This window comes from Bos grunniens, chromosome 10, assembly GCF_055505025.1.
Source record: "Bos grunniens cultivar Pamir isolate PY7600 chromosome 10, Bosgru_T2T1.0, whole genome shotgun sequence".
Lineage (NCBI taxonomy): Eukaryota > Metazoa > Chordata > Mammalia > Artiodactyla > Bovidae > Bos > Bos grunniens.
In genome coordinates, this window is record NC_141174.1 from 17606334 (window position 1) to 17632835 (window position 26502).

Sequence of the window (26502 nt, forward strand, 5' to 3'; positions counted from 1 at the left end):
GGATCCATGTGGAATAGTCAGACTGGCCCACTGCTCACTTAGGGATGCCTGACTTGGCCTAGGTGGCAGACCCACTGCTGCCTGCTAGCGGCCCTGCTGGGCACCAAGCCAGGTGGTGAGAGCTCCAAAGGTCTACCACTGTGATTAGAAAGCCCTTTCCATGGAGGTTCCTAGATAGAAGAGAGGCAGGGGCGAGACAGCATGGTCACAGTATGGGTTCACGACCCCTGGCTTTGTGTCCGTGAGTTGCTTCCTTTCGGGCGTCCTTTGGCTGCCACATGGACGATTCCGCTGTGGGGCAGTGCTCAGGGCTTACTGACCAGAGGGGCACCGGGGGCAGCAGGCCATAGGCACGTGGGCTCCCTACAGCTCTCTCCTCCCTCTCCTCCTCTTAGATGTGAATGAGTGTGATGACCTGAATGGGCCTGCTGCGCTCTGTGTCCATGGTCACTGCGAGAACACGGAGGGCTCCTACCGCTGCCACTGCCTCCCGGGTTATGTGGCTGAGGCAGGCCCCCCACACTGCACCGCTAAGGAGTAGCAGAGACGGGTCGAGTGTGGGCAGTTACCTGGAAATGGGCCCTGGCCACAGGCGGGGCCTTGAGGAAGCTTTCCTAGCTGGGGAGATGTCATGAAGACACCGGCCGGAGGCCCTGCGGCCCAGCTCCCAGCCAGCCTCGCCTGCTTTTCATCTCCCCCAGCTTCGGCTCTTGCTGTGTGAGCATCTGTCACGGCCTCCACACCACCATGCCCTTGCTTGGCTCAAACACCACCAAGTGCTTTAATGCTTCAACCACTGGCCACGAGGCCCAGTCTGCCATCTGTCCGGGCCTTGCCATGGGATGCTGATCAAAGGATGGCCCTCAACCAGCCCCTCAAGCTGTGCAAACGTGCAAGGTCCTTCGGCCTCACGCTGTACATACCCCTTCTCTAGACATGACCCACGTATCATCCTGATGCTTCTACACCTGGATCGGAGGCCACACCTGCCCTGGAATGGCCCTTCAGAATCTATCAAGTGAAAAAGGATGGGGCGGGGCGTGGGAGAGGAGTTTGGGGAGTGATTGTCACCACTCAGCCAGTCTGAGTGGCTGAGGGCCAGATTTAGCCACGTCTCCACCCTGTTGCCAGTTTTGTGGCCCTGGAGAGGGGCAGAAGATGCCCTCATCTCGGAGAAGCAAGACTGATACTAGCTTGCTAGTAAGAGACGCATATGAAGGGGAGCAAGGAGCCTGAGAGAGCAGCAACAGGACAATATTTAAAAAAAAAACAAAAACGGGGAGTTGATGAGAAAGGGGGCACCACGGCTTTATACAGATCTAAAGAAAATAATCAGTAGCTTCAGGTAAATAACCATTCAGTCTACCCAGCGATAGCTCCTGTGCACCACAGCAAGGGCTGCCCCGAGACAGGGTGCCTATCTCCGAAGACCTCCATTAAATACATACTGCTTCTTATAGGACACAAGTCTCTCCAGGGTTCTCCTTTTGTGGACACCTGTTGGATGTGCTAAAAATAAAGAGGTCCGTTTTCGAGCTTCTGAAATACAGTGTAATCCTGTTTAGGAGAAGCCAGGTTCCCTGTGTTGTTCCCTCTCTCTACTCAGAGTCATCTGCCCTCTTTCCCCTTCATACAATGGCTGGCTGGCATCCCACTGAGTTTACAAGTAGAGACTCACTCCAGCCTGGGCTAGCAGGGAGTTTAGAACCACGGCGGAATAAAGAAATGTACATTTCTGGGCTATTCTGGTTTTGTTTTTATTTCATATTAAACCAAATTTCTTTACCACGTTGACTGAGTCTGAACGTTAGAGATGAGACTGTGCTTACCCCCTCATCAGCTCTCCCAACATGACTGGGTTCCAACAGGAGAAGCTTCTTTCCCCTTCTGAGGCAAGGCAAGATCTGACTTTGCATTTCTCTGATGAATGGCGATGTAAATGAACAAGGCTCCGTGTGCCTGAAGATGTGGAGATGAATCCTCTTTTCTTAATTGAATCTGTCCTGTCCTACTTGCTGCTCTGATTGTCAGCCATCACGTGATAACTTATTGAACGCTTGCTATGTGCCAGGCCTGTGTTGAACGCTGTACACAAATTTCATTTAATCATCCAACAATCCTTACGATTTTGATTCCCAATTTACAGATGGGGAACTTGGACTTACAAAGCTTAAATAATCTGCTCTAGGTCACTACACTAGTTGAGATGTTTTCAGCAGACAAAAATATATAGTTCTTAAACATATGAAAATATTCTGACCTTCATTCATAATAAAAAGAAATGCACATGAAAACTATACCTAGACACTTTTTAAAACTATTAGGTTGGTAAAAATTTAAACGTTTGTTAAAACGTTGAGTTGGCAAGCATCTGTGGGAAAGCAGTACACTCACACACATAGCTGACAGGAATATATTCTGATACAACTTCTGAAGAGGATGGCAATGTCTTTCAAAATTATAAAAGCACTTATTCTTTAAATCAGTCATTCCACTTCTCGGAATTTAAATTTAACCTTCAGATATAGTCTCACCAAATGTAAAATGACGTATGTAAGGGGTTATTTATTTTAGCATTATTTGTAATAGCAAAAGGTTAGAAACAATGCATTGCCATGGAGCACCCCCCCCCAAAAAAAAAATAAAAACGGGGGTGGGTGCTCTAAATGCCTGGATAAGATATCCAAAGCAGATTAAGGGAAGAGGAAGGTAGCACAGCAAAGTGAAACATATGCTGCTATTGCCGTCTGTCTAAAGAGGAGGAGAAGAGAAGCGGGTATGTGCTAGCCTCATCTCCGCTACTCCACCTCACACCTCACGTTTCAGAGAGCTCACCCTTCCTCGGTGTACCCTTCAGGCACTGCATCTTAACTGCTGCTCCCATGGCCCTACCTCCCAAGCCCCGCACTCCTGTCCCCCTTCCAGGGATGTTTCCATGCTGGTACACATATTTCCTTGTGTTAGAAACACAAATATTAATAGCACACCATGCGTGCTGTTCTGCACTTTTCTGCTTCTTTTCACATCATATACTTGCACATAAAGGACTGCCTCAGTCTATTTTATAACTGTATACTTCTCCACTGAATAGACAAATCATAATTTAATCAGCCTATTAATGGGTGTTTCCATTGTTTTCTATCTTTTGCTATTATAAATAATGCTACGATGAATATTCCTGTGCATATGTTACTTCATATTGTATCTATGGGGTTATATCTGTGGGGTAAATTCTTAGAAACAATGGTAGTTGACGGGAAGGGCAACAGGTGGATGCGCACAGGACTGGGAGACTCTTCACTGTATCCCCATTTGTGTCTTTTCGAATTTTGTACTGTGTCTTACCTATTCAAAAATAAAATATTTTTAAATACAGCTGCTGGACATAGACTGCTTAAATGTTCCCTCTCTTTATATATTCATCTGTTTTACAATTAAAGCCAGATGATAACTGTTTCAACACTTCTTAAATCAAATTTCCTTTAAACATCCTGGTGGCATTTCTCTGGAGAAATGGCAAACAGGGATTTTAAAAGGCAATCATAAACATCGAGGCTGCTGCTGCTGCTGCTGCTAAGTCGCTTCAGTCATTTCCGACTCTGTGCGACCCCAGAGACGGCAGCCCACCAGGCTCCCCCGTCCCTGGGATTCTCCAGGCAAGAACACTGGAGTGGGTTGCCATTTCCTTCTCCAATGCATGAAAGTGAAAAGTCAAAGTGAAGTCGCTCAGTCGTGTCTGACTCTTAGTGACCCCATGGACTGCAGCCTACCAGGCTCCTCTGTCCATGGATTTTCCAGGCAAGAGTGCTGGAGTGGGGTGCCATTGCCTTCTCCGATGCTAGATACCTACAAAAGTGGAGGAGTTTCCTGCTTTTGAGACAGACATGCAAAGCCATGTTGCAAGGGACACTTAGACCCCGCCCACCGAAGGGTGTCAGTTCAGGGCCCTGAGTTCAGGGGAGGGCTACCCCTCCCAGCACTGACCATCAGTGCTGCCCACTTCCCTGTACAGGATGTCACAGCCAAACTCTGACCCTTCTCTTATGCTTTACAACGAAAGACCAAAAGAATGGGGCGCAATTCTCGGAAGAAAAAGAAGAGTATCTTCTTGGACACCTACTTCAGTAGTCCTTCCTAGTCTCTTATCCCGGAATCCCCTGTAACTGGTCAACATTTCCACACACAGAGACTAAGGGCAGGTGGGACACCTTACAGTTAACAGCCAACAACATGAAGACTCACAACATAAAACAAGGAAGGGTCTCATGCCTTCAGTTCCTGCACAATTGTTTGGCTACAACGGTGGGGCATGCTACCCCAGGCATCACTAGCTCATGAAGGTAAATAAAACCAATTCTGCAATAAATGGGGTCTTGATAACCTCCCCTCAAAGTAATGGGGAGGCAAAAAATCTTCCAACTGATCCCGGAAAAGTGTAACATTTACCTAAATGAACTGCACAGTGAACAAAACTTGTGAAAATGTCTGCTGGCTTTTACAGCCTGCCAGGAAGAGGGCATCTGGTCAGAAAGGCCTGCAGAAGATCCTAAACCTATTTTACCATCACTGTTTATTTCAAGCCAATTGCCCACTGTCCCCTTGATGCCATTATCTCCTCATGCCCTGTGTTCTTAAAATTTCTACATCGCCCTCCTCCAGTGGAGACCTCTTGTCACCACCTCAGGCTTCCCTATGAAGCTTTCCCAATGTGATGAAGTAAGCTGATTTCTCCCAAACCCACTTTTTCTAAACACAAAATTCAATTCTTCTATTCATAGGAGGTATTTATACAGTCTTTGGAAGAGATCCTGTTCTTGCCTAACTGACCACTGGAACTTAATGGTTTATGGAGTAACTAAAGCTTAGCTATGTTTGTGCTAACCCACAAAAATATCAGAGAAGAGGTTTAACACTTAAAATGTAACAAAATCTCTTCTCAAGGAGGATGAAAGGACTTAGTCTATGCTGAAAACCTTATTAGGCCCAGGTATTGGCAGCCACTTTCAATGGCTTAGTAAACACAGATGCTTCCACACACTGCTTTCTGACTTTTTCCATGGCAATTTGCTAAGAAAAAAACCTGCTCAGGTTTCTGAGTGACCTTTTGTGTCTGTATACACTGCAGACACACGATAGGTTTGTTCTAAGTCCTAGGTTTTCCCACATTGAAAATGTAAGTAAGTTTCTGTCTCAGATTCTGTATTTCTATTTTTCTTATGGATAATTCTTTTATTGAATGACCTTAATTAAGTCTAGAAAAGTTTCAATCCATTCCAGAATGCAAAATTTGCTGATATGAACTTTTAGGCTCTCAAAGAAAAGATGAGTTTAACCAGTAGCCCTTACAGAGTCAGCTTGGTTGTGGTTTCCCCAACGTTAGCAGTTGTTAATCATTTGTCATGGTGGTGCTTTTTACCTTTTCCTTTAGTTGTCTGTTGCCACAATGGCACCCCACTCCAGTACTTTTGCCTGGAAAATCCCATGGACGGAGGAGCCTGGTAGGCTGCAGTCCATGGGGTCGCTAGGATTGGACACGACTGAGCAACTTCACTTTGACTTTTCACTTTCATGCATTGGAGAAGGAAATGGCAGCCCACTCCAGTGTTCTTCCCTGGAGAATCCCAGGGACAGGGAAGCCTGGTGGGCTGCCATCTATGGGGTCGCACAGAGTCGGACACGACTGAAGTGACTTAGCAGCAGCAGCATGCAGTTCTGGCTGCCCCAACACAGTCACATACATACTATGGTTGTTTCTAGCTCCTTAGCCTATTTAAGTACTATACCCAAACAAGTACTTTAAAATTCATTGGAATTTGTGGCTAAAAAGCTCTTCTTTCAGAAACTCTGAAGGAAGGTTACCAAATTTAACAAATAAAAATACAGGATACCCAATTAAATCTGAATTTCAGATAAACAACAAATAATTTTTACTATTTGCAGAGACACACTTATACTAAAAATTATTTTCTGTTTGTCTAAAATTCAAATTTAAATGGGCCCCCTGCATTTTATAGTCCAAACTGGAAAAAAAAAAAATCCAAGTGTCTATTATCTATATCAACAAAGGGACAACTTCCAGCTATACGAGACCAGAAACGTTTCACACCATAAGATAAATAAAGCAACATATTCTAAAAAGATTCAGTCACTAAATCAGCAAAGAATCACGAAATGTCTTGTGTGAATATAGAGTATGGAGCTTATTTTCAAACTTATGATTCAAGTATCAGTGAGGTTTAGGTCCAAGTTTTTCTGGGTGATGGGTTATTGGTTTTGTGAATCTAACACATTCCTAAGTACGAGAAGAAAATGTATCTGCTGTAACAAATGGGAAGTGAAGAATGGGGTGCACAGAAAATAATGGTAAGTAAACTAGCACATTAAGGAAGGGTGAGATGAAAAAGATAACATTTCAGACAACAAGGTCCTACTGCATAGCACAGGGGAACTGTGTTCAATATCCTGTGATAAGCCATAATGGAAGAGAAAATAAAAAGCAAAGTATACACGTATATGACTGAGTCTCTTTGCTGTACAGCAGAGATTGGCACAATACTGCAAATCAACTATACCTCAATAAAAGTAATAAATAAATAAATAGCAAAACAAAAAGATAACATTTCATTTGGCTTTCTCATCCTCTCTGGTCTAGTAACACAGTGTTCAAGCTATGCAATCTGTGATTCTGATCCGTAACACAAATAAATAAGGACTTTCTTTAAAACAAAGCTTTTATACATAGCTATACACATTTGTACAAGTAGCTCTGAAGGCCGGAGAAGTAACTCCTAGAACCTTGGAGGCGCTACAGATGATACTGGTTTCAACCAGTTACTAAATCTTAGGAAACAGCATCCACAGGCTTGGCCTTACAACTGTGTAAGAGAAATTAAATCAAGAGTAAAAGTTTCACATTCTGAAAATAGTGGTGAAACAACATCCTCGATTAAAGGAAAATAAAATTGAGAGAGGGTCATGATGGGAAGGAAACTTCTAGAATTGTTCTAATCCCAGGTGCCTCAAATCAGTCAGATGATAGCAATCTCCGGGTCACTTGTCATCACATCAAAGTTTGACAGAGAAGGATGATCCACAGGAGCAACCTTGCTGCGCTTGAGGATTGTTCAACACTTGAAATGAGCTTCGGATCAGTTCTTGGCTGAAGTCCACATGGGCCCCTTTGACGAAGGCTAAGCTATCAGAGTCAACCACCACTCTTGCCCCACCCTTTTCAAACACCCTGAAAAGAAGGGAGGAAGGCATTAATGAACATCATAAACACCAGAAACGTAACACCCTCTGAGCCCAGAGATGCCCATCCTGTTTTCTAAAATACGGAGGAAGCTTCCCTTATGACCTCTAACAGGTGCTGATTTTCTCTGAGGCAAAAAGATTTAATGGAAAGAATACTGGGAATGTATAGAAATTTAGGCCTGGAAACTTTCTAGTCCATCCTGACTCTCTACCAATGACCCTATGGACTTAGGCCAATTTTCCTCCTATGACATAAGTTATTTTGAATCAAGGCAACAAATCTTCATTGTATCCCCACTGTGTGAGAAGGGTGATGCGATGTTATCCTTAGCAGAAGTTTAAAATGTGGAATAAAAGTGCATCTTAAATTGGAGACACTTTTATCCCTTTTGCACATTCTCGGAGGACCCACCCCTTTCTCCTTGCCTGTCGTCGGGGTTGATAACTGTATCCAGTGAAAATTTGTACTGGAATCCGGAGCATCCACCTCCCTCCACCTCCAGCCTGAGGAATTCAGACCCTTCGGTGATTTCCAGAAGCCTCTGAAATGCAGGAAGGAGGGTCAAGAATGCCAGGCAAGGAGAGAAAGAAGAGTGGGCCAAAAGGAAGTCATCCCCCTCCCCTCCCCCCACCACCCCTGCCCCGCGACCGGTTTCTCACCTGGACGCAGCTGTCGGTGAGGTGGATCTGCCCTTCGCCAGCTTCTGGGCTAGAGGACGACACTTCCCGAAGCGCCCGGGGTCCGCTGGAGGCCGCGAGGAGCCTGCTGCGCAAGGGAGGAGGGTGAGACTGGGAGCAGAAGAGAACCTAGAACCCTCCACCTGGACAGCCCCACGCCAAACCTGAAGTCCCCCAACCCGGACAGCCCCACGCCAAACCTGAAGTCCCCCCGCCTGGACAGCCTCACGCCAAACCTGAAGTCCCCCACCCGGACAGCCTCACACCAAACCTGAAGTGCCCCCGCCTGGACAGCCTCACGCCAAACCTGAAGTCCCCCAACCCGGACAGCCCCACGCCAAACCTGAAGTCCCCCCGCCTGGACAGCCCCACGCCAAACCTGAAGTCCCCCCGCCTGGACAGCCTCACGCCAAACCTGAAGTCCCCCACCCGGACAGCTTCACACCAAACCTGAAGTGCCCCCGCCTGGACAGCCTCAAGCCAAACCTGAAGTCCCTCCACCTGACAGCCTCACGCCAAACCTTCACCTCCCCCGCGAGCCTTAGTTTCTCCTGAGTCCTGAAGGGGCAAACCAGGTGCTTTTCTAGGCTTGGTTACCTGCTCCTTTGCCAGGGAGTCACCACTCTCAGGGCCACAGCTGTTAGCCCTCGGACGGCCGCCATTTTCTTCTGTAAGCTCCGCCCCCTCACATTTCCCCAATCGCCTTCCACTCCTGGGCCTCGGGAGGCGGGATCCACGGAAACCCCGCCCCTGAGCACATCTATTGGGAGATGAGGAAGGAGAAGGGATTTGATTGGGTAGAAATGCTCCCATTGCGGAAGTGGGGACGCACTCACAAAGCCCAGGCCGAGCACTGGCGAGAGGAGGCGTGCCGGATGAAGATGGATCCCGCTTGCCCTGCGGCTGAGCGGAGCGGATGGGCGGAGTTTGCGAGAGTCCCGGACCCCTTGTCTGGCTCCGTGGACCCGGGGTGGAGGGGGGGGGCGCGGGGACAGGCCTCGGCCCCGCTGGCCAGTGACCAGTCGCCTGACTGGGCTCCTCCCCCGGCCCGGCCCATCCCTGAAGACTTTATCTTGTGACCGAGACTGCTGGCTCTCCCTTCCTTGAGCTTGGAGCCTCAGCAGCGATGCGTTTCTTGACTGTCGCGTTCCTGTTCCTGGCACTCAGTGCCTCCGCCCTGGCCGAGCCGGTGAAATTCAAGGACTGCGGTGAGCCCCGGGGCCAGTCCGAAGTTCCCGCGCACTCTGCGGGAGCCCCTGACAGAATCTGATGCTAAGACTGCTGGGCTGGGTTTGGCGGGTCCTGCGAGCAGCCAGGCTCAGCCTCGGACCCTTCGTGGAGTGGGCTGGAGTCGGTTGGGGTAGGGGACAAGGTGCTGGCCTGGATAAAACGCGACCTCTCACAACTTTATCTCATCAACCCATGTTTTGGTCCCAGCACATTCCTGGAGGTGGGCATTTTGCTGAAGTTTCCCAAAGTGTGTGGGGCAAACAGCCGAAGGTTCACTTGCCGCTTGGGGCGTCAGGGGTGCCGTGCAAAACTTCTCTTTATTTATGCCTTGTGTCTTGGGTGACCGCTCAGTCCCCACTCCTTTTGCTTTTCTTTTACATTTCCCTTCTGATGACACATCAAAAGTCAATTCTCCTTTCACGAGCTGTTCCTTTAGGGCTTCCTTTTGGGCGATGGCACTTTTAATTCTTTCCAGTTTTCTCCTCCTATTTATAAAACTCTTGTTTCTGGTCGCAACTTGTGATGCATAACCCTCTCTTGCAGCTGTGGTTGGAATCTTTGGTGAGAAATACAATGGGGTAGAAATTGTGAGTTCCTTCAGTCAAATCTATCCAAATTAAATGTTTGAGCAGAGCTTTTCTGAAGTGGAGAGGTGTAATGATAAATGAAAGAGAAATGAAACTGACTTTATAAAATTTGTGAGCTGGAAGGAAACTTGGAGATCCTGTAATCAATCATGGGCTTTCCAGATGGCACTAGTGGTAAAGAACTTGCCTGCCAATGCAGGAGATGCAAGAGAGGAGGTTTGATCCCTGAGTCGGGAAGATCCCCTGGAGGAGGAAATGGCAACCCATTCTAATATTCTTGCGTGGGAAATCCCATGGACAGAGGAGCCTCACGGGCTACAGTCCATGAGGCCGCAAAGAGTCAGACATGACTGAGCACACATGCACACACATAGTCAATCATTGAGTTTCAGAGATGTTAAGTAACTCGCCCAATCACCCAGCATAATGACAACCAGAGTAAATGTGCTTCTTCACACCCAGTGCCCAGGTAATATAGTAACTGCCCAATAAATATTTGTTGGAAAAGTAAATGAGGGAATAAATACTCTTTCCACTATATTTCCAAAATTCATGTTGAGGCAAGAGCAGAATTGGGGGCTAGGGCTAGGAGTGATCAAGAAATAAAAATTGTGGGCCTATTAATGCTTAACAAATGCTGCTCCCCTGAACTAGGAGACTGGCATTTGAAAGATGGTATTATCACCTCACATTACTGCCTTTACCTCCATTAAACTTAGTGGCCAACTTTGGATGAAAACACTATGTTATCTTTATCAACTCATTCAACTCTCGCAGTCTGAAACCATCACATAAAGTAACTTGCCCAAGCTCTTACAGCTCATAAGCAGTAGGAAACTAGTGAGTGTTTGTGAGTCAGTCTGGATTTCAACAGTAGCATTAACATTAAAAAAAAAAAAAAAAACTAAGGAAACTGAATCCTGAGATTGGTCTGCTCATGTGAAAAAACCAGGTGTACACCTATGGCAAGAACTTCTTAAGGGAAGGAGAGTTTCAGTGACAGACTTTCAATTTACTTTTGAATTGGGAAATACAATGGAAAAACTTCAGTGCCCACATCAAAAGGTTTTTTGAGTCCCACTTTGCCTCCTTTATCCTAAAGTGGTATTTCCTCAAGTCAGAAATGAGCAAACTAGTTTTGCAATTTTTGAGAGTTAGGACTGAGAAATTTGCTCTGTTGACACTGGAAAGCCGAGAACCTCTTGTCAAGAAAAAAAAAAACAAACAAACTGAATGAAGTAGCTAAGTACTACCCTCCAGATCAGTAGAGGGTACTGAGAGTATTCAGTACCTCCTAGATCATGTGAGCCAGCCTTGATAGAAACTAGAAGTTGAAAGCTTCAGCATAAGCACTGGTTTTTTAATAAGTTGTTGACTAAGGTTCTGGATATTTTTTTTCCTGGTCCTAGAAGATAGGACAGAGTGGAAGAGAGTGCTTAGAGAAAAGAATCTTGTATTTATGTTTTGAGGACTTTGCCATGATGGAGAAGCAAGTTGGGATAGGGGACAGCAAAGTATGGTTTACAGAACTAGCTGGAGCAATGTTAGTCAAAACAAGGAAACTGTTCCACCCAAGATAATGCTCTCAACCTGCCATTTTCTTTGTCTTTCATACACTGTACTTTTGAGACAGTCTGTTCTATTGTCTAGATCCAGAATTTCTACCCACAAAGTAAATTTGAGGTGAGAGGCTCACCTTTTGTGTCAAAGGGGAACTTGCTAACCCACCCAGGAGCAGCTGCTCTAGATTGAATTCATGGACTAAATGCCAGTATGATGATGATGATGATATGTGTGTGTGTGTTCACGCTCAGTTGTGTCTGACTCTGTGACCCCATACACTATAGCCCACCAGGCTCCTCTGTCCATGGAATTTTCCATGCAAGAAGACTGGAGTGGGTTGCTATTTCCTCCTTCAGGGGATCTTCCTGACCCAGGGATGAAACCCATGTCTCTTGTGTCTCCTGCTTTGGCAGGTGGATTCTTTAGAACTCGAGCCACCTGGGAATTGCCCCAGTATAATGATAGTAATGGTGAATACCTGTATAGCCTTACTATGTTCTAAGCACTTATTAAGAGTTATAATGTATTAGCTCACCTACCCTCTGAGGTAGGTACTGTTATTAGCCCCAGGGAGGCTAAGTATCTTGCCTTAAGTTTCCACAGTACTTAATGGAGCCAGTGAGCTCATGGCCAGGTGTCAGATCCGAGTCTAGCTCTCAGCAATGGCATGAGTGGCGGAGCTTAAACTCACCCAGCTGTTTACTTCTGTTCTCTCCCATTCAGCTGTCTGGTTTCAGGGGCCTGGATGGAGTAAGAAGATTCTTAAAGATTTGTGCTTAACTTTTCTTGGTCAGAGTATTTTTATCCTTATTTAGACTGGCGGGGGAAAAAAGTCACACTCCCTGCCTCCAACCACTTATTTGGAAGAACATGGGTCCCAGAGTAGAGTGTACACCTCTGCTCTGTGTATCTCAAATGTGTGCTTGAAACTATTCTCATCGGTAGCAGTATTCAAACCTCAGAGACCATGAGTTGGATAGCCACCAGGGCAGGATTGAAAGACCAGGGGTGGGTGGGGGTGGGAAGGACAGTTAAGAGAGCAGCCAGTCTCAAGATTACAACTGGAAACAGTAGCCTTAGATCCCAAGTGGAAACAGTAGCTATGTGCCTTGAGTCATCACTTAAGCCCTGTGTGCCACTCTCAGATCCTGTGTCAGGAAGGAGGGGTGGGGATGGTTTTCCCTGGTGGAGCCCTCCCAGCTTGTAGAGCAAGGGAGCTGGCTGTGTATACGCGATCATTTCCTAATTCCCCTCCACCTGTCAAATATGAGCAGTTTCTGCTGGTCCCAGTGGTCTCATTGGGAAGGCAGAGCACCTTCCCATTAGGTAGGAGACAGCCGAGGTGATTTGTTTTCCCTCCCATCCAAACAAATTGTTCTTCTTTTGCAGGTTCTTGGGTCGGAGTTATAAAGGAAGTGAATGTGAGCCCATGTCCCACCCAGCCTTGCAAACTGCACAGAGGACAGTCTTACAGTGTTAATGTCACGTTCACCAGTAGTAAGTAAAAGTGGTTTTTACCTTCAAATTCATCTTAAAGCGTGACATCAATCTAGGAATTGGAGTGAGCGTGGGAAGGTGAGGAGGAGGGAATTGCAGTCAGGAATTCCTTGACCTCCCTCTCAGTGGACACCATGCTTTTACACACCCTTCTCATACTGGGTCCCCCATGCCTGTTTCTTGGAGCCCGTAGTTGCCAGACTCCCTTTAAGCAAAGGGGATTTCCATGTGTTCACAGGTCAGAGAAGACAGCACAATAAGCTCCATATTACACAGCAGATTTCATGGGAAGGTCAACTCTTCAGCTACAGACTGCAGAGTGTTAGTACCAACCCCAACTCTGTAAACTTTAGAACTCTTCCAAAATGTTATTTCAAGCACTATATCTTCCAGTTATTAAGTCTATATTCTGCCTGAAAATATAGGAGCAATTAATACTTAGCCTCTGTAAGGTTTGGGGAACTTACTCTTGACCCAAGAAATTCAAGGTTTCTTCTTCAACTTGAAGAAATGTTATTGGAACTTGTTTATTTCTTCTTTATTTATCTTCTTCAGATTCCCAGGAATCTAGACGAATGTAAAATCTCTGTTTCTAAAAAGGGCAGCTGCTCTGAATCTTCCCCTCATTTTCTATCCTTTGGAACTAGACAAATAAAAAAATCTCAGAGTTCCTATCATCTCTTGTTCATAAGCCTAAAGACAGCTCTAAATCCTAGAGTTATTATCTCTCCTGGAGAAATACCCCATCCCCTCTATTGTTCCAAATCAAAAAATGTATCTTCTCAATAAAAGCAATTCCCAGCTGGGAGACAGAAAGAAACAGAGCCAATACTCTGGATCTCCAGAAGAATCTAATAGCTCATAACTCCAATTGCCCTAATTTTATTACGTTTATTCCTCCTGCCTTTTGTTTTGGAGGGTAAAGGTGAGCAAGAAATGTACCTTTCTCTTGCGCAGTTTCTAAAGAGTTACTGCTTTTGCCTCTGTTACAGGCCATGGCATTTCTGTGGAGACTTCTAGTCTCTCTTTCTGTATTGTCTCTCCACTTTATTCTTAATTTTTATTGGAATCCTTAGGACAGAGTATTTGAGAATTCAGAGACCACACTCTTTAAGATGCACAATACACTTTGACAGAATCTGATGCATATAGTAAACAGAAAATTGGCTGCCAAAAATCAGTTAGCTTGTTCCATAAAGTTATTTATCCAGATAGCTCTGATTCTTCTAAGAAACTGAAAGGCAATGAAGAGCAAGGTGGGGTTAAGAGCAAAGAAAACAGCCCCCACTGATTATTTTTATTTATGTATAATTCAGTAATTTTTCAAGTTTCCGAGTGATTACTCTCTGCATAGCATTCACGGAAGTACTAAGTGTAACTGCAAAGAGAAATAGACCCTAGGAATTAAGAGGTACATTCTTCGGTTTGCCATCACAGCAATGCCATTGCTTGAGACTATGCCTGAATTCTTTATTTAGAGTTTGGAACTAGGCTATTTCCTTCGCTATCTGATTCTCTCTTTTTTTTTTTCTCCCTCTTAGATACTCAGTCTCAAAGTAGCAAGGCTGTGGTACATGGCATTGTGATGGGCATCCCAGTTCCCTTTCCCATTCCTGAGTCTGATGGTTGTAAGTCTGGAATCAGATGCCCCATCGAAAAAGATAAGACCTATAACTACGTGAACAAACTACCCGTGAAGAATGAATACCCCTCCGTAAGTAAAATTGTGGTTGAGAACACTGAAAGTCCTGTGACTGGTTTGGAAATTGGAGGAGAGGGGGCAGGAAGAAAAGATTAGAACAGGAATCCTTCATCTCTATGAGGAAGAAGGGAATGCCTAAGGGAAAGGAGTATGGGAATCGTGAGGTGCAGAGTTCTCACTGTGTCCCTTCGTTCTTTGTCTCTTGCCTAATGCTTGAAAAGTGAGAGTGTTAGTCGCTCAGTCATATCCAGCTCTTTCCGACCCCATGGACTGTAGCCTGCCAAGCTCTACCCATGGAATTCTCCAGGCAAGAATACTGGAGCGGGTTGCCAGTTCCTTCTCCAGGGGACCCTTCCCTCTCCAGAACTTGAACCCATGCGTCCTGTATAGGCAGGCAGATTCTTTACCACTAAGCCAACCAGGGAAGCCCTACAAAATTTTAGCTAGGTATCAGATAGTTCAAGATTTCAAGTAGTCGTCCCATTGTCACCAGAAAAACCTGGTCTCTCCATTAATCTCTTAACAAGAGAGCAGTCATCTGTGAGGTCCATAGCAGAGTGGTAGCTTTTTCCTCTCTGCTTTCTCTCCTCCACCCCACCCCCACCCTCACCTCTGACTGCTACACCTGCCTCTTCATCTGAGGAGTAGGTGAGCTAGAGCCTGCTAGAATGGGCCTGTGTTAACGATTATGAATCTTGGTAAGAATGGAGGAAGTAAAGGGACTACTCTTTTCAATGAAGAAAAAGAGCTGCATTTCTTAAAAGGAGATTGAGTCAACCAGGAGCAGTCTGGCCATTTTTTCCATAGAAATAGCCAGTAATTAAAGAACATTCTAAAAAGACTCAAACATAGGGAGTCTGTGCTTACCACGCACGTGTGCTTAGTCACTAAGTTGCGTCCAACTCTTTGCAACCCCATGGACTGTAGCCCGCCAGGCTCCTTTGTCCATTGGATTCTCCAGGCAAGATACTAGAGTAGGTTGCCATGCCCTCCTCCAGGGGATCTTCCCAACCCAGGGATTAAACATAGGTCTCCTGCACTGCAGGCAGATTCTTTACCATCTGAGCCACTAGGGAAGCCCCTAGGGAGTCTGTGTTTGAGAGATATCAGAGGCGCTAAAGGCCAGGGACAGATTTGCAGATTAATTTGCAGACCAGCTGTGTAATCATGGGTATATCTGAGCCTCAGTAACTTAAATCTAGTTAGGACCCGATACAGAGTAGGCACTTAATATATGGTACTTATTGTTCAGTGACATTTCATTTGTTTTTTGTTTGTTTTTGTTTTGTTGCTCTGCAGAGCTTAAGTGGCATTTCATTTGAAAACCAGCTCAAATTATGTTAATGTGTGCAGTCAGTGAAACAGTAGTTAATGTGTACTAGTCTTGAAAAACTTACCAAACAAGTTTCACAAATACAGTATCTGTTCTTAGCAGTTTAATATCTGATACATTCTCTATCCAAGGACAATATATTAAATGAATTTTTGGAGCAGGAAGTTGGAATAGGAGCTTGCTCCGTCCACTCCACGCATCGACCTGGTATTGCAATACTTCCAGAAACAGTGCATCCCCCTCCCCCAGCCTTGGGGGAAATTAAAAAAAAAAAAAAGGAGACAGCTCCTAGTGTAACCAGTCAAGGCAGAGATCTCTATAGGGGTATAATGTCAAAAAATGGCTTAAGGACATTAATCAAAGCTATATTGCCACAAAGGTCATTGTCCCTGAAAGTGTTCATACAACCCTAAACTTCTTTGGACATCCTTTGTGCTTTGACATTTCTTTTTTCAGCTAATAAGTAAGTTTCCTGAGACCTAGAAATCAAACTATTTACTCTCTGCTCTTCATAGTTAAAGTTGGGAGAAGCTGGATCATGTTGTCAAAATGCATGTGAAATTGTTTAACTTTAAAATTCTTTGTCATGGGTGCCTTCATTTATGTATCATTGATCTAAGAGGAAAAAGAATGCTTTAGAAATTTTACTTAAGAAGCTAACTAGACTAGGATGCGGTACTACTAACACTAAATCCTACGTGGAACTTGGTTTACCCTTCTAAGCTTAAGGACACAGGCTGTGCCTGCATCCCACCCAAACAGCCTTCATGATAGCATGATTTAAGAAGAAAAGTGTGAGGAATAGACAGTTTGTTACAATTTCCGTCTAGGATTCATAGTTAAAATTCATAGGTAAACCCATTCTGGATTGAGGCGAGGTCCTAGCTTCATTTTTCTTGATTCTTTTTCTTTCTCCAGATAAAAGTGGTGGTGGAGTGGGAACTCACGGATGACAAAAACCAACGTTTCTTCTGCTGGCAGATCCCAATAGAGGTTGAAGCCTAGAGCTGTTCAGTGCCAATGTGTCCATCTGGGGGTGAGAGAGCATGGGCGGAGGGAGGGGAGGAGAAATCAAGTCTAAACTCAATCAGTGCCATGAGATGAAAGGAATTTTCAGACTGCCGTTTTGTGCCTCTCAACCTCCAAAAGCGTCTAAGACCCTGTTCCTGAGAGCTTGGAACTGTAACCCTTGTATTATCCTTTGTAAAAGGGTTGGATTATCCAACTTTTCTTTCCAAGAGAAAGTGAGACTGCAGGGATTGATTCAGTTGTCTTCAGATTTCGGAGGTTTTTTGTTGGTTTTGGCAGGTTTTGTTTTTGGTTTGGACTTTTTTTGTCTTGTTGTTTTGCTTTTGGAATAAGGAGGGTGTCACCGGACAGAACCTGAATGAAGCTGCTTGGGGGATACTGGATAACTTGCCCTAGGGCTGCCAGCCCTTGCAGCAGAGGATGGGTTCCAAACCACATCCGTCTACCTGGGATCACACCTGCAAGTCCCTCGTCTCCATGTGCCTCGCTGAGCTCAGTGCATCTGGCCAGTGAGCTTCCTTACCACTAGCTCCAACTGTTTCTCTGGCCGTGACTTGCTCTGCAGCGGTGTCACCGAAATTTCTCTGCGATTAGCTCATATCTCCTTTTCTATCTTAGGTCGTTTTCATTAATTGCAGCATTTGATTAGCAGGTGTTTTGATTTTTTTTTTTTTAACAATACTAACTTGGGACCTCTTTATGCATGTCTCTTTGAATAAACAAACACTTGGCAATCTTCTTCTGCATTTGGGTTGTGGACAACTTCTTTTACCCAGTGTGTTACCCCAGATCCATGGGAGGTGAACATCCAGTCCCATGATCCCCAAGTACAGTAAAGACATGACTTTCAGAAACTGCTGTTTCTCCCTTTCCACAGGACTCATCTCTCTGTCTGACATAAAATGACCTTGTTTGCTTCATTTTGCACAGTCTTATACCACCAAGGGTGCTGGAAAGAAACAGTGAAGGCAAGCATCCCCTAGTGGAATAGCAGCATCGCAAGGTCAAGGGAACTGAATTTGGGGTGGGAGCGGGAAGTAAGAAGTTGTAAGTTGGCATAAGCATAGTAATCTTCAGGAACCTTCTGCCCTGGAGAAAGTCCAGAAGCTTAAAGATGAAATGAGAAGTTGTAGCAAGTACTGGCTTAATTATTTACATCTTGGAGTGTCCTGCTCTTGAAGTACAAGTACAATCATGGGCATATTTTGCTGTTTTGAGTCAATGCACTATCTATCAGCTTTTAGCTGTCACAGGGACTACAACCCCATTCACAAAGGAGTCGGTAATGTGGCCCTTGGAAGGTCATCTCTTTTAGGCTGGAGTGCTTAGGCAGCAAATAAATCATTTAGTCTGGTTCTTTTCATCCTATTTTCACTAGATTTCTTCAGCTTGTGAGTTTCCCAGGAAAACCACCAGGGGACAGCCATACATTGGGAATAAAGTTATCAGCAGCCAAGATTTCCCAGTTAATTCCCAGAGCCATTCAATCATTATACTCTAGCTAGGATGTTTTGTGTATTCTGTCACATTGTGCCTAAAGGGACAGCCCACTCTGTCTTCCTGTGCTGGACCCTGGGTGTATCAGACTTAAATGGATTCCGAAGGTGCTGTGCCTTCAGACTGCTGGTAGTTGGATCCTGGCTTCATCAATCAGTAGGATTACCAGTGTGTGCTTAGTCACTCAGTTGTATCCAACTCTGACCCTATGGACTGTAGCCTGCCAGGCTCCTCTGTCCATGGAGATTCTCCAGGCAAGAATATTGGAGTGGGTTGCCATGCCCTCTTCTAAGGGATCTTCCCAATCCAGGGATCGAATCCAGGTCTCCTGTGTTGTAGGTGGATTCTTTGCCATCTGAGCCACCCAGGAGCCAAGGATTACCAGTAGGATCTTAAAATCCCTTAATCTTTGTGTACTTCAGTTTCCTTATGTGTTAACTAGAAATAATAACAGTAAAGCTGTGAGGATTAAATGAGATGTTACATATAAAACATTAGAATGACCCTGACACATAGTATACAATCGGGAAATATCAGCTGCTATTCTAAGAGACATAGACACTGTCCCTCATCTAGACAGAGCCGGAAAATCAAAAGGTTCAATCTGCTGTGTGATGACACGTCCCCTCAAAGACGAGGCAATCCTCTGTACAGGAGAAGAGCTCAGTTCTCCTGTGTGTCTGCTCTCTCTCCTTCCCCGAAGACTCTCATATCATTGGGCTCCTCTGAGGCTAACTGCTCCCTGCCCTGCATTTTATACTTCTGCCCTCACGCTGAAAGAAGACAGAAAAAAGCAGTTCTACTAGTGTATATCCTTCGGTCAGAGCAGAAGGGTCACGCAACAGCTTAGAACTGTTTACCGGCCATTGTGAGGATACATGGAGCCTGCAGCAGAGAGCTGGGTAGGGCTCCTGTGGGGGGATTAGTTTGAAAGGTCATCTTCCATACAGAGGGCTCATAGGCGCCCCCCTCAAAAAGGTCATGCTGTTTCCAATGATGCTCACTTTTCTAGTCCACTGAGCAAGCCATGGAGGCTTACACAGCTCCTCTTCTGCATGAATTCCAGGGTAGAGAAACCCCAGACCTCAGTAAATAAAAAAAATATGATGGTGGGGCTTCCCTGGTGGTGCAGTGATAAAGAATCCCAGCTAATGCAGGAGACAGGAGTTTAGTCTCTGACAGAGGAAGATCCCACATGCTTTGGAGCAAATAAGCACATGAGCCAGAACTATTGAGACTCTGTTCTAGAGCCTGCGAGCCACAACTACTGAAGCCTCTGTGCCCACGAGCCTGTGCTCCACAAGAGAACCCACCACAGTGAGAAGCCCACACTCGCTGCAAGTAGAGAAAAGCCTGCGCAGCAATGAAGACCCAGCAGAGTCAAAAATAAATAAAATCCAGTTCAGTTCAGTTGCTCAGTCATGTCTGACTCTTTGCGACCCCATGAATCACAGCATGCCAGGCCTCCCTGTCCAGCACCAACTCCCGAGTTTACTCAAACTCAGGTCCATTGAGTCGGTGATGCCAGCCAACCATCTCATCCTCTGTTGTGCCCTTCTCCTCCCACCTTCAATCTTTCCCAGCATTGGGGGTTTTTCCCAATGAGTTGGTTCTTTTCCAGTGAGTCAGTTCTTCACATCAGGTGGCCAAAGTATTGGAGCCTCAGCTTCAGCATCAGTCCTTCCAATGAATATTCAGGACTGATCTCCTTTAGGATGGACTGGTTTGATCTCCTTGCAGTCCAACGGACTCTCAAGAGTCTTCTCTAACCCCACAGTTCAAAAACATCAGTTCTTCAGTGCTCAGCTTTCTTTATGGTCCAATTCTCACATCCATACAAGACTACTAGAAAAACCATAGCTTTGACTAGATGGACCTTTGTCAGCAAAGTAATGTCTCTGCTTTTTAATATGCTGTCTAGGTTGGTCATAGTTTTTCTTCTGAGGAGTAAGCGTCTTTTAATTTTATGGCTGCAGTCACCATCCGCAAAGGGCATTCAATGCCTAGTATCCTGAGTTTGGGAGAATATTAGGTGGGAGGCCTGGCATTTAGTCAAATTTTTAGAGTAATGAAAAGTAACGAGCATGGAATAATTTCTAATCTCTTATGTTTGGTTTTGAAATTTTAGTTGACTTTTAAAAAGAAACAGATTGATCTTAACCATGTTTTGCAAAGGTTGGTAAAACAGTCTGTGCTCTAGGAACACCCACAGACATAAGAAAGTGACTTGCCATAGGTGAGGTCTGGGCTAGGGGATGATGCTCTGGATTAGCCATTCACATCAGTCAATCTGAAAAGCAAATACTGCTTAAATGACTGGGTTAGCGTGAGAACGGGGTCATGGTACATAGGAAGAGCGCTGACACAGAGGAAAGTGTTGTGTGTGAAAAATGTCTTGGAGGATGTCCCCAAGGGTCCTTGGGAAGGAGACATAATAGGATATAGAACTTGGGGGATTTAAAGGCCTGAGATATTCAGTTGAGGAGAGAGAGAGAGAGTGTGTGTGTGTATGTGTGTGTGTGTGTGTTGGGAGCTGTAGAAGCAGTCTTGTGTGACCTCCGGTAGAAAGTTGTGCTGGATCTCCATGGATGTTACCTAAAAAGTCTTTAGAAGAGTTGAATCATTTTGGGGTGGTTGTGTTTTCTTCTACGAAGAGACTCCTCTGGCCTATCCCTCTGATTCGAAACTGAATCCTATTCACTTACAGCTGTCAGTTGACTAGCAACTAAATGGTCTGGGTGTTGGTTGCCATGGAAACAGCTAAAAGGCCCATTGCTATGGGAACCTACCATCCTTCCCAAAGAGAGGTTTGGTTCCTACAAAGGAGTGGAGGGGGGTAGAGATGGGGCCCAGGAGCTGAGCTGCAGAGGTGTTTTGAGGGTCCTTGGAGAAGGTGGGCAAAGTGATGAGCAGGCCTGGCTGGCTCCTTATGACTGGGGCCAAAGAGGAGCAGTGGCGTCTCCCACTTGCTGTGGGCATTCCCCGCCTGCTGTCTGTTCCTTGCCCCATGGTGCCAAAAGAGTGCAGCTGTTGGCCATCCTAAATGGAGAGCAAAGGCATGAGACCTGGGGGCAGACCCAGCCCTTCAGCACTGCTCCTCTCACCTGCTGGGGCCCTGAGAGGAAAAGTCCTGGCCCCTCTCTGCCTGGCAGCCTGTTCTCCACACATCATGTGTCCCAGATAAGCAGCCAGCAGGTGAAAGGATGAGCTTAGCTCTGCCTGCCAGTGGGTCAAGCCGATAAGAAGCCTGGCAGACAAAATGGATGGCTGCTGGCCGTGAATATGGCAGAAATGGTGGGGGTTCCAGGTGAGGAAGCAGGACTTCTGTTCTCAGCCTTAGAGAAATGCGTTACTTTGCTCTCCACCCCCTTCCCTACCCACAGGCCTCTACCACAAAAAGCAATACTGCAGGTGGAGCAAAATCTTAAAAAGTGGGGTTTCACAGAGGTTTTCAGGAAATGCACACAACAGTTATGAGATTCTTTCCTGGGTTTTGCAAGCAAGGGAAACAGCTTTTAGTGTTTAGTGGTAAGCTGACCTTTTATTGAAACAAAGACAAAACATCCCAGTGGCTCTGCCATTAATTACTGTCAATGTGTAATGTAAAAATGGAAGGGATTGGGCTAGATAACCTCTAATGTCTGTCAGAACTAACAGCTTATGATTCATTGAGACACTGAGAGCAAGCTCAAGCACCAGGGGCCGGCGGATGCAGACTGGTCACATCTGTGAGAGCGAGGCCAATTCCTGGAGTCCCGGGGGGCTTAGGACATCGATTATGGCCAAAATCTTTGATTTAGAGACCATTTCAGACAGGGCTTCCCTGGTGGCTCAGAGGAAAGAATCTGCCTGCAATGCAGGAGACCTGGGTTTGACTCCCTAGGTCGGGAAGATCTAGAGAAGGAAATGGCTACCCACTCCAGTATTCTTGCCTGGAGCATTCCATGGACACAGGAGCCTGGTAGACTACAGTCCATGGGGTCGCAAACAGTCAGACATGACTGGACGACTAACACTTTCAGGTAGATTTGGCCCAAGGAACTTGTACCTGATTCTCCAGAATTCTGAGATGTGGTTTTGATCTTCTCATCGCGCCTTCTCCCACATGGTCTTGGTTCCTCCTAGGGAGCTTTAGAGTCCAGGAGCCCAACACCTGAGGTGACAGCACTGCAAGCTAAACCACTCCACAGGACCACTGAGCATTTCCCTAGGACTGTGTAGGGAGGTTTTCACTTTTGGAACACAGTAGTTTATAGGTTTTCTTTTTAAATATTTACTTATTTGGCTGCACCAGGTCTTAGTTTTGGCATATGGGATCTGCTTCCCTGACCAGGGATTGAACCTGGGCCCCCTGCATTGGGAGCACGGAGTCTTAGTCACTGGACCACCAGGGAAGTCCTGGTTGTAGATTTCTATACAGTTTAAAACGTAAAATATATCCTGGGTTTCTATCCCAGTTCTAACTCTTTCCCCAGCCAATTGCCTTGGAATGAGTTATTTTTCTTAATTCCCCAGTGGCTGAGATGGTAAGGAATCCACCTGCAATGCGGAAGACCTGGATTCAATCCCTGGGTTGGGAAGATCCCTTGGGGGAGGGTATGGCAACCCACTCCAGTATTCTTGCCTGGAGAATCCTCATGGATAGAGGAGCCTGGTGGGCTATAATCCATGGGGTTGCAAAGAGTTGGACACAACTGAGTGACTAAGAACAGCAGAGTGCAAGGCCTCAGTTTCCTCAGCTGTAAAACAGGAGGATAAGCAGACCCCCCTGAGGTGGTTCCCATGAAGACCCAAGGTGGTGCGTCAGAGGGCTCATCAAAGCGCCTGGCTCTGGCTCTGACAAGGACTGGAAGATTATTATCCTCCTAGATAAGAAAGGAAGGTTGCATCCATGGAAACTGCTCAGTGGCCTAGAATCACAGGCATTTGCCATGGATTTGTCTTCCAGATTTCGTTTCGGGCGCCATTCAAGACCAGTGGCCTCCTCACGGCCTCCTGTGGTTTGGCTCCATTAAGGCAGGTTCTAATCCTCTTTCTATGACACTTAGCCACTTTGTTTTTTACCTGTAGTTTTTGTGTGTCAGCTCACTTTTCTGCTAAACTGTAAACATCTTGAGAATTGAGACTGCTGTTTCCTCTTTAAGTAAATGCCGAAAACTCAGCACTCAGCGATTATTTATTTATGTTGCCCCTCTACATGGCTTGCAGAATCTTAGTTCCCCAGTCACGGATTAATTTGACTTGGGTCACTACAGTGAAAGCGCTGAGCCCTAACCACTGGACCACCAGGGAATTCCCATTTAGCAAATTGTTTTAATGTGGAAAACAAACGTCCTGATTCTTTAGGTTTTGAATCTGACCATTTAACCCTCCAGTCGCCTTGGTCTCCAGAAGGCTGGAAAGAGAAACAGTTGATTTGGTTTCATTCTCTGGAAGAAGGGCAAGATAGTGCCCTATCCTGGGTGGGTGGCTCTAGAGCAGGACTCGGGCTCCCATTTTGTGGAAGCCAGCTGTCATCTGTGTCCAGGGCTCATTGACAACACTGGTTTGTCTCTAGCCAGCAGGTTCCCTGGCCTTGGGCTCAGGAGGAAACGACTCCCCGCCTCCCCTCCTGGCGGTTATCTGTCTTCAGTTCTGTTCCCCCAACCTCCCAGCTGTTCTTGGCTGCTCACCCCACTTCTGGGTCACGATGCCTGCTCTGTAGCTGCGTGTTGTATCAGGTTGCCTCTGAGAGTTCTAGAGAAAGCGGATCTGGCTTATCCAACTCTCCCCTCTCTGGTTCGCTGAATCTCTGCAGCCCCTCTGCTTCCCTCCAGAGCTTGCCAGGTCTTGGCTGGATGGGAACGAGGCCCACAGAGCTATCCGGAGCATCTCCCAGCCTGTGGCTGCTAAAAAGCATCTCCTTTCAAGGTGGGTAAAGAAAGCACTGGGGAAGGGAGGGCAGTGGCAGATGGATGTAGGAGAAAAGAGTCTAGGAATATTGTGGGCTAGTGGAGATGACTGGCAATTCATCCTGTGGATTTTTCTGCTTAGTTTCTATTGACTTGATGAGCTGGACACACTCACAGAAAACAAGGTCTTGGATTTGATCGTTCTAAGAACAAATTTAAAATTTTGCCACCAAACCAGATGTCTAAGGCAGATGGTACTCCGGAAATATTTGCTCTTAGTCCTGAGGGTATGCATGGCTTAGGCAACTGCTCACTTTCATTACCCTGATCCCCTTGTGGAATTTATATGAGAGGACACTGCACTCCTTCAAGCAAGGAGCACCTGTTGTATGCCAGGCATTCTGCTGGGCCCTGGGGGTGAAAAAGTGAGAAGGGCCAGGTCCCTGCCTCCAAGGAGCTGCGAGTCTAGTGGTAAAGGTAAGTGGCAACCCATCAAGGCCATACAGCGGGATCATGCCGTGACTGTCACCGTGCAGCAAGCCAATGCATCCAGAGGGAAGAGCACTGAAGGCTGAGCATTTTGGCCTGAAAGAGGCAGAGCCAGGTCAGGCTTCTGCTGGGAGCATGTCTGCAAATGGAGATGGCTAATGCAGTAGCAGGTCTTTATTCATCCATCGTTTATCCTTCCTTCATTCAACAAACATGTCCCTGCCCTTTGTCTTCTGAGGGTGTTTTGTGTGTTTTTTTTTTTTTTATATTTATTTTAGTGAATTTACCTTTCCTGAACTTCTGGTCTTAGTGAATTTGTTTTTACTTAAGGTTCCCCCTCCTTTGTTTATTCTGGAACTAAATAAGCATATTTGGTTATGTCCTGACTGTGTATCCAGTGTTTATGTATGTATCTCTAGCTAAAATTAGCGATTTGGATTTTACAATTCTGGCTCCCATCTGACTCACTTCTCTTTTCTCTGACTATGCTCTGGCCACACTGGTCCCCTTTCAGTTCCTCAAGTTGGCTGTGCTCCCCTCCCCTAGCCACGGGACTCTTACACATGCTGATCCCTCTGACTGGAATGCCCCCCCCTCATTTAGTTAGCTGTCATTTAGCTAACTCTTACTCATCCTCCCCATTTATGCTGGAATGTCTCTTTCTCAAGGACGCCTTCCAGCACCACCTCACCTGGATCAGATCAAGTCCCTACTTTGCTCTATTGTTCTTATAGCCCCTCATGTCCATCCTTCCTGGCACAGCTCACAATTACATACTGATAGGATTAGTTGGGAGAAGGCAATGGCACCCCACTCCAGTACTCTTGCCTGGAAAATCCCATGGACGGAGGAGCCTGGTGGCCTGAAGTCCATGGGGCCACTAAGAGTCAGGCACCACTGAGCGACTTTACTTTCACTTTTCACTTTCATGCTTTGGAGAAAGAAATGGCAACCCACTCCAGTATTCTTGCCTGGAGAATCCTAGGGACAGAGGAGCCTAGTGGGCTGCCATCTATGGGGTCGCACAGAGTCGGACACAACTGAAGTGACTTAGCAACAGCAGCAGCAGCAGGATTAGTTGATTAATGTCATCTTTCTCAATAACTTGTAACCACGACCAGGGTAGAAAATACTTCTATTTTTCTCATCACCATATTCAGCACTTCATCTGAGCAGCAGGTAGCCAATACTTATTTTTTGAAAGAATTAGTTAATTAAATGATTGATGACTTTTTTGCCACTATTTGCCTTGACCCTGAATGACTGTGTGTCCAAAACCAAAAACAATACAAAATGTAAAAAGAAGAACCGGTACTGAACAGGGAGCCTCCTTTGAGAGAGGCACAGGAAGAAGGTAAGCCAGGGGCAAGATGTCCCAGAGCTAGGAGACTCTGGGCTTGTCACAGTGGAGAACCAAGGTAGAAAAAATGGAGGGTCTGGAGCTCCCGGCAGGGTCAGACCTAGGAGGTAGGCTGGGAAGGAGGGAGAATCAATAGATAGGGGTTGAGCTGTTACCCTGATCCTCGGAGGGTACCTGTGTCCCTTGGGTGTAAGATAATGTGCTGGGGTACAAAAGACAGAAGAAGTGTCCCATTTTCCTATGGCTTCAGTTATAACTAGACCTTGAGGAACGAGGGGGAGGAAGATCATTTTATATTAAAACCAATACTGATACAGAGCAGAATGTAAATTCCATGTAATTATAAAAAGTCACGAGATTTTAAAGACGTCAGTGCTATGACTGAAATGGTA

General features: G+C 45.9%; 3 protein-coding genes and 1 non-coding gene across 11 annotated transcripts in view; 3 read left to right on the top strand and 1 right to left on the bottom strand.

Annotated features, from left to right (window-relative positions):
* The window catches only part of LTBP2 (latent transforming growth factor beta binding protein 2), a 109348-nt gene extending 105973 nt beyond the window's left edge, over positions 1-3375 (top strand). For all 5 annotated transcript variants that reach the window (XM_086319669.1, XM_086319671.1, XM_086319670.1 and 2 more), the window contains one exon: positions 396-3375. In XM_086319669.1, the coding sequence (XP_086175795.1) occupies positions 396-541 (146 nt within the window). In that variant the 3' untranslated portion in view covers positions 542-3375. The remainder of the gene's footprint in view (positions 1-395) is intronic.
* Positions 3376-6598: 3223 nt separating this feature from the next.
* ISCA2 (iron-sulfur cluster assembly 2) lies at positions 6599-8604 on the bottom strand. Of its 4 annotated transcripts, none has more exons than XM_086319678.1 (4): positions 8530-8604; positions 7915-8017; positions 7681-7796; positions 6599-7240 (listed from the first exon to the last, which is right to left on the bottom strand). In XM_086319678.1, exons 1-4 carry the CDS (start codon positions 8592-8594, stop codon positions 7066-7068), a joined length of 459 nt encoding a protein of 152 aa, XP_086175804.1. In that variant the 5' UTR covers positions 8595-8604; the 3' UTR covers positions 6599-7065. The 4 variants fall into 4 exon arrangements, with proteins under 4 accessions (XP_086175804.1, XP_086175806.1, XP_086175803.1 ...); XM_086319680.1 differs by having other exon boundaries at positions 7667-7796; XM_086319677.1 differs by having other exon boundaries at positions 7915-8020.
* Positions 8605-9028: 424 nt separating this feature from the next.
* NPC2 (NPC intracellular cholesterol transporter 2) lies at positions 9029-17619 on the top strand. The gene is made up of 4 exons (XM_086319681.1): positions 9029-9140; positions 12702-12809; positions 14351-14523; positions 16763-17619. Exons 1-4 carry the CDS (start codon positions 9059-9061, stop codon positions 16847-16849), a joined length of 450 nt encoding a protein of 149 aa, XP_086175807.1. The 5' UTR covers positions 9029-9058; the 3' UTR covers positions 16850-17619.
* Positions 15900-16085, top strand: LOC147364013 (U2 spliceosomal RNA). Its single transcript, XR_015135611.1, has one exon. It is a non-coding gene; the product is annotated as a U2 spliceosomal RNA (small nuclear RNA).
* Positions 17620-26502: the final 8883 nt, after the last annotated feature.

Excerpts from the sequence above, each read along its gene's own strand:
- ISCA2 (XM_086319677.1), bottom strand. The coding sequence starts at position 8,594 with ATGGCGGCCGTCCGAGGGCTAACAGCTGTGGCCCTGAGAGTGGTGACT. Across the intron at positions 8,021-8,529 it reads ACTCCCTGGCAAAGGAGCAG|CAGGCTCCTCGCGGCCTCCA; the intron begins GTAACCAAGCCT and ends TCCCTTGCGCAG. Across the intron at positions 7,241-7,680 it reads GTTATCAACCCCGACGACAG|GGTGTTTGAAAAGGGTGGGG; the intron begins GCAAGGAGAAAG and ends CCTTCTTTTCAG.
- NPC2 (XM_086319681.1), top strand. The coding sequence starts at position 9,059 with ATGCGTTTCTTGACTGTCGCGTTCCTGTTCCTGGCACTCAGTGCCTCC. Across the intron at positions 12,810-14,350 it reads TAATGTCACGTTCACCAGTA|ATACTCAGTCTCAAAGTAGC; the intron begins GTAAGTAAAAGT and ends TCTCCCTCTTAG. Across the intron at positions 14,524-16,762 it reads TGAAGAATGAATACCCCTCC|ATAAAAGTGGTGGTGGAGTG; the intron begins GTAAGTAAAATT and ends TTCTTTCTCCAG.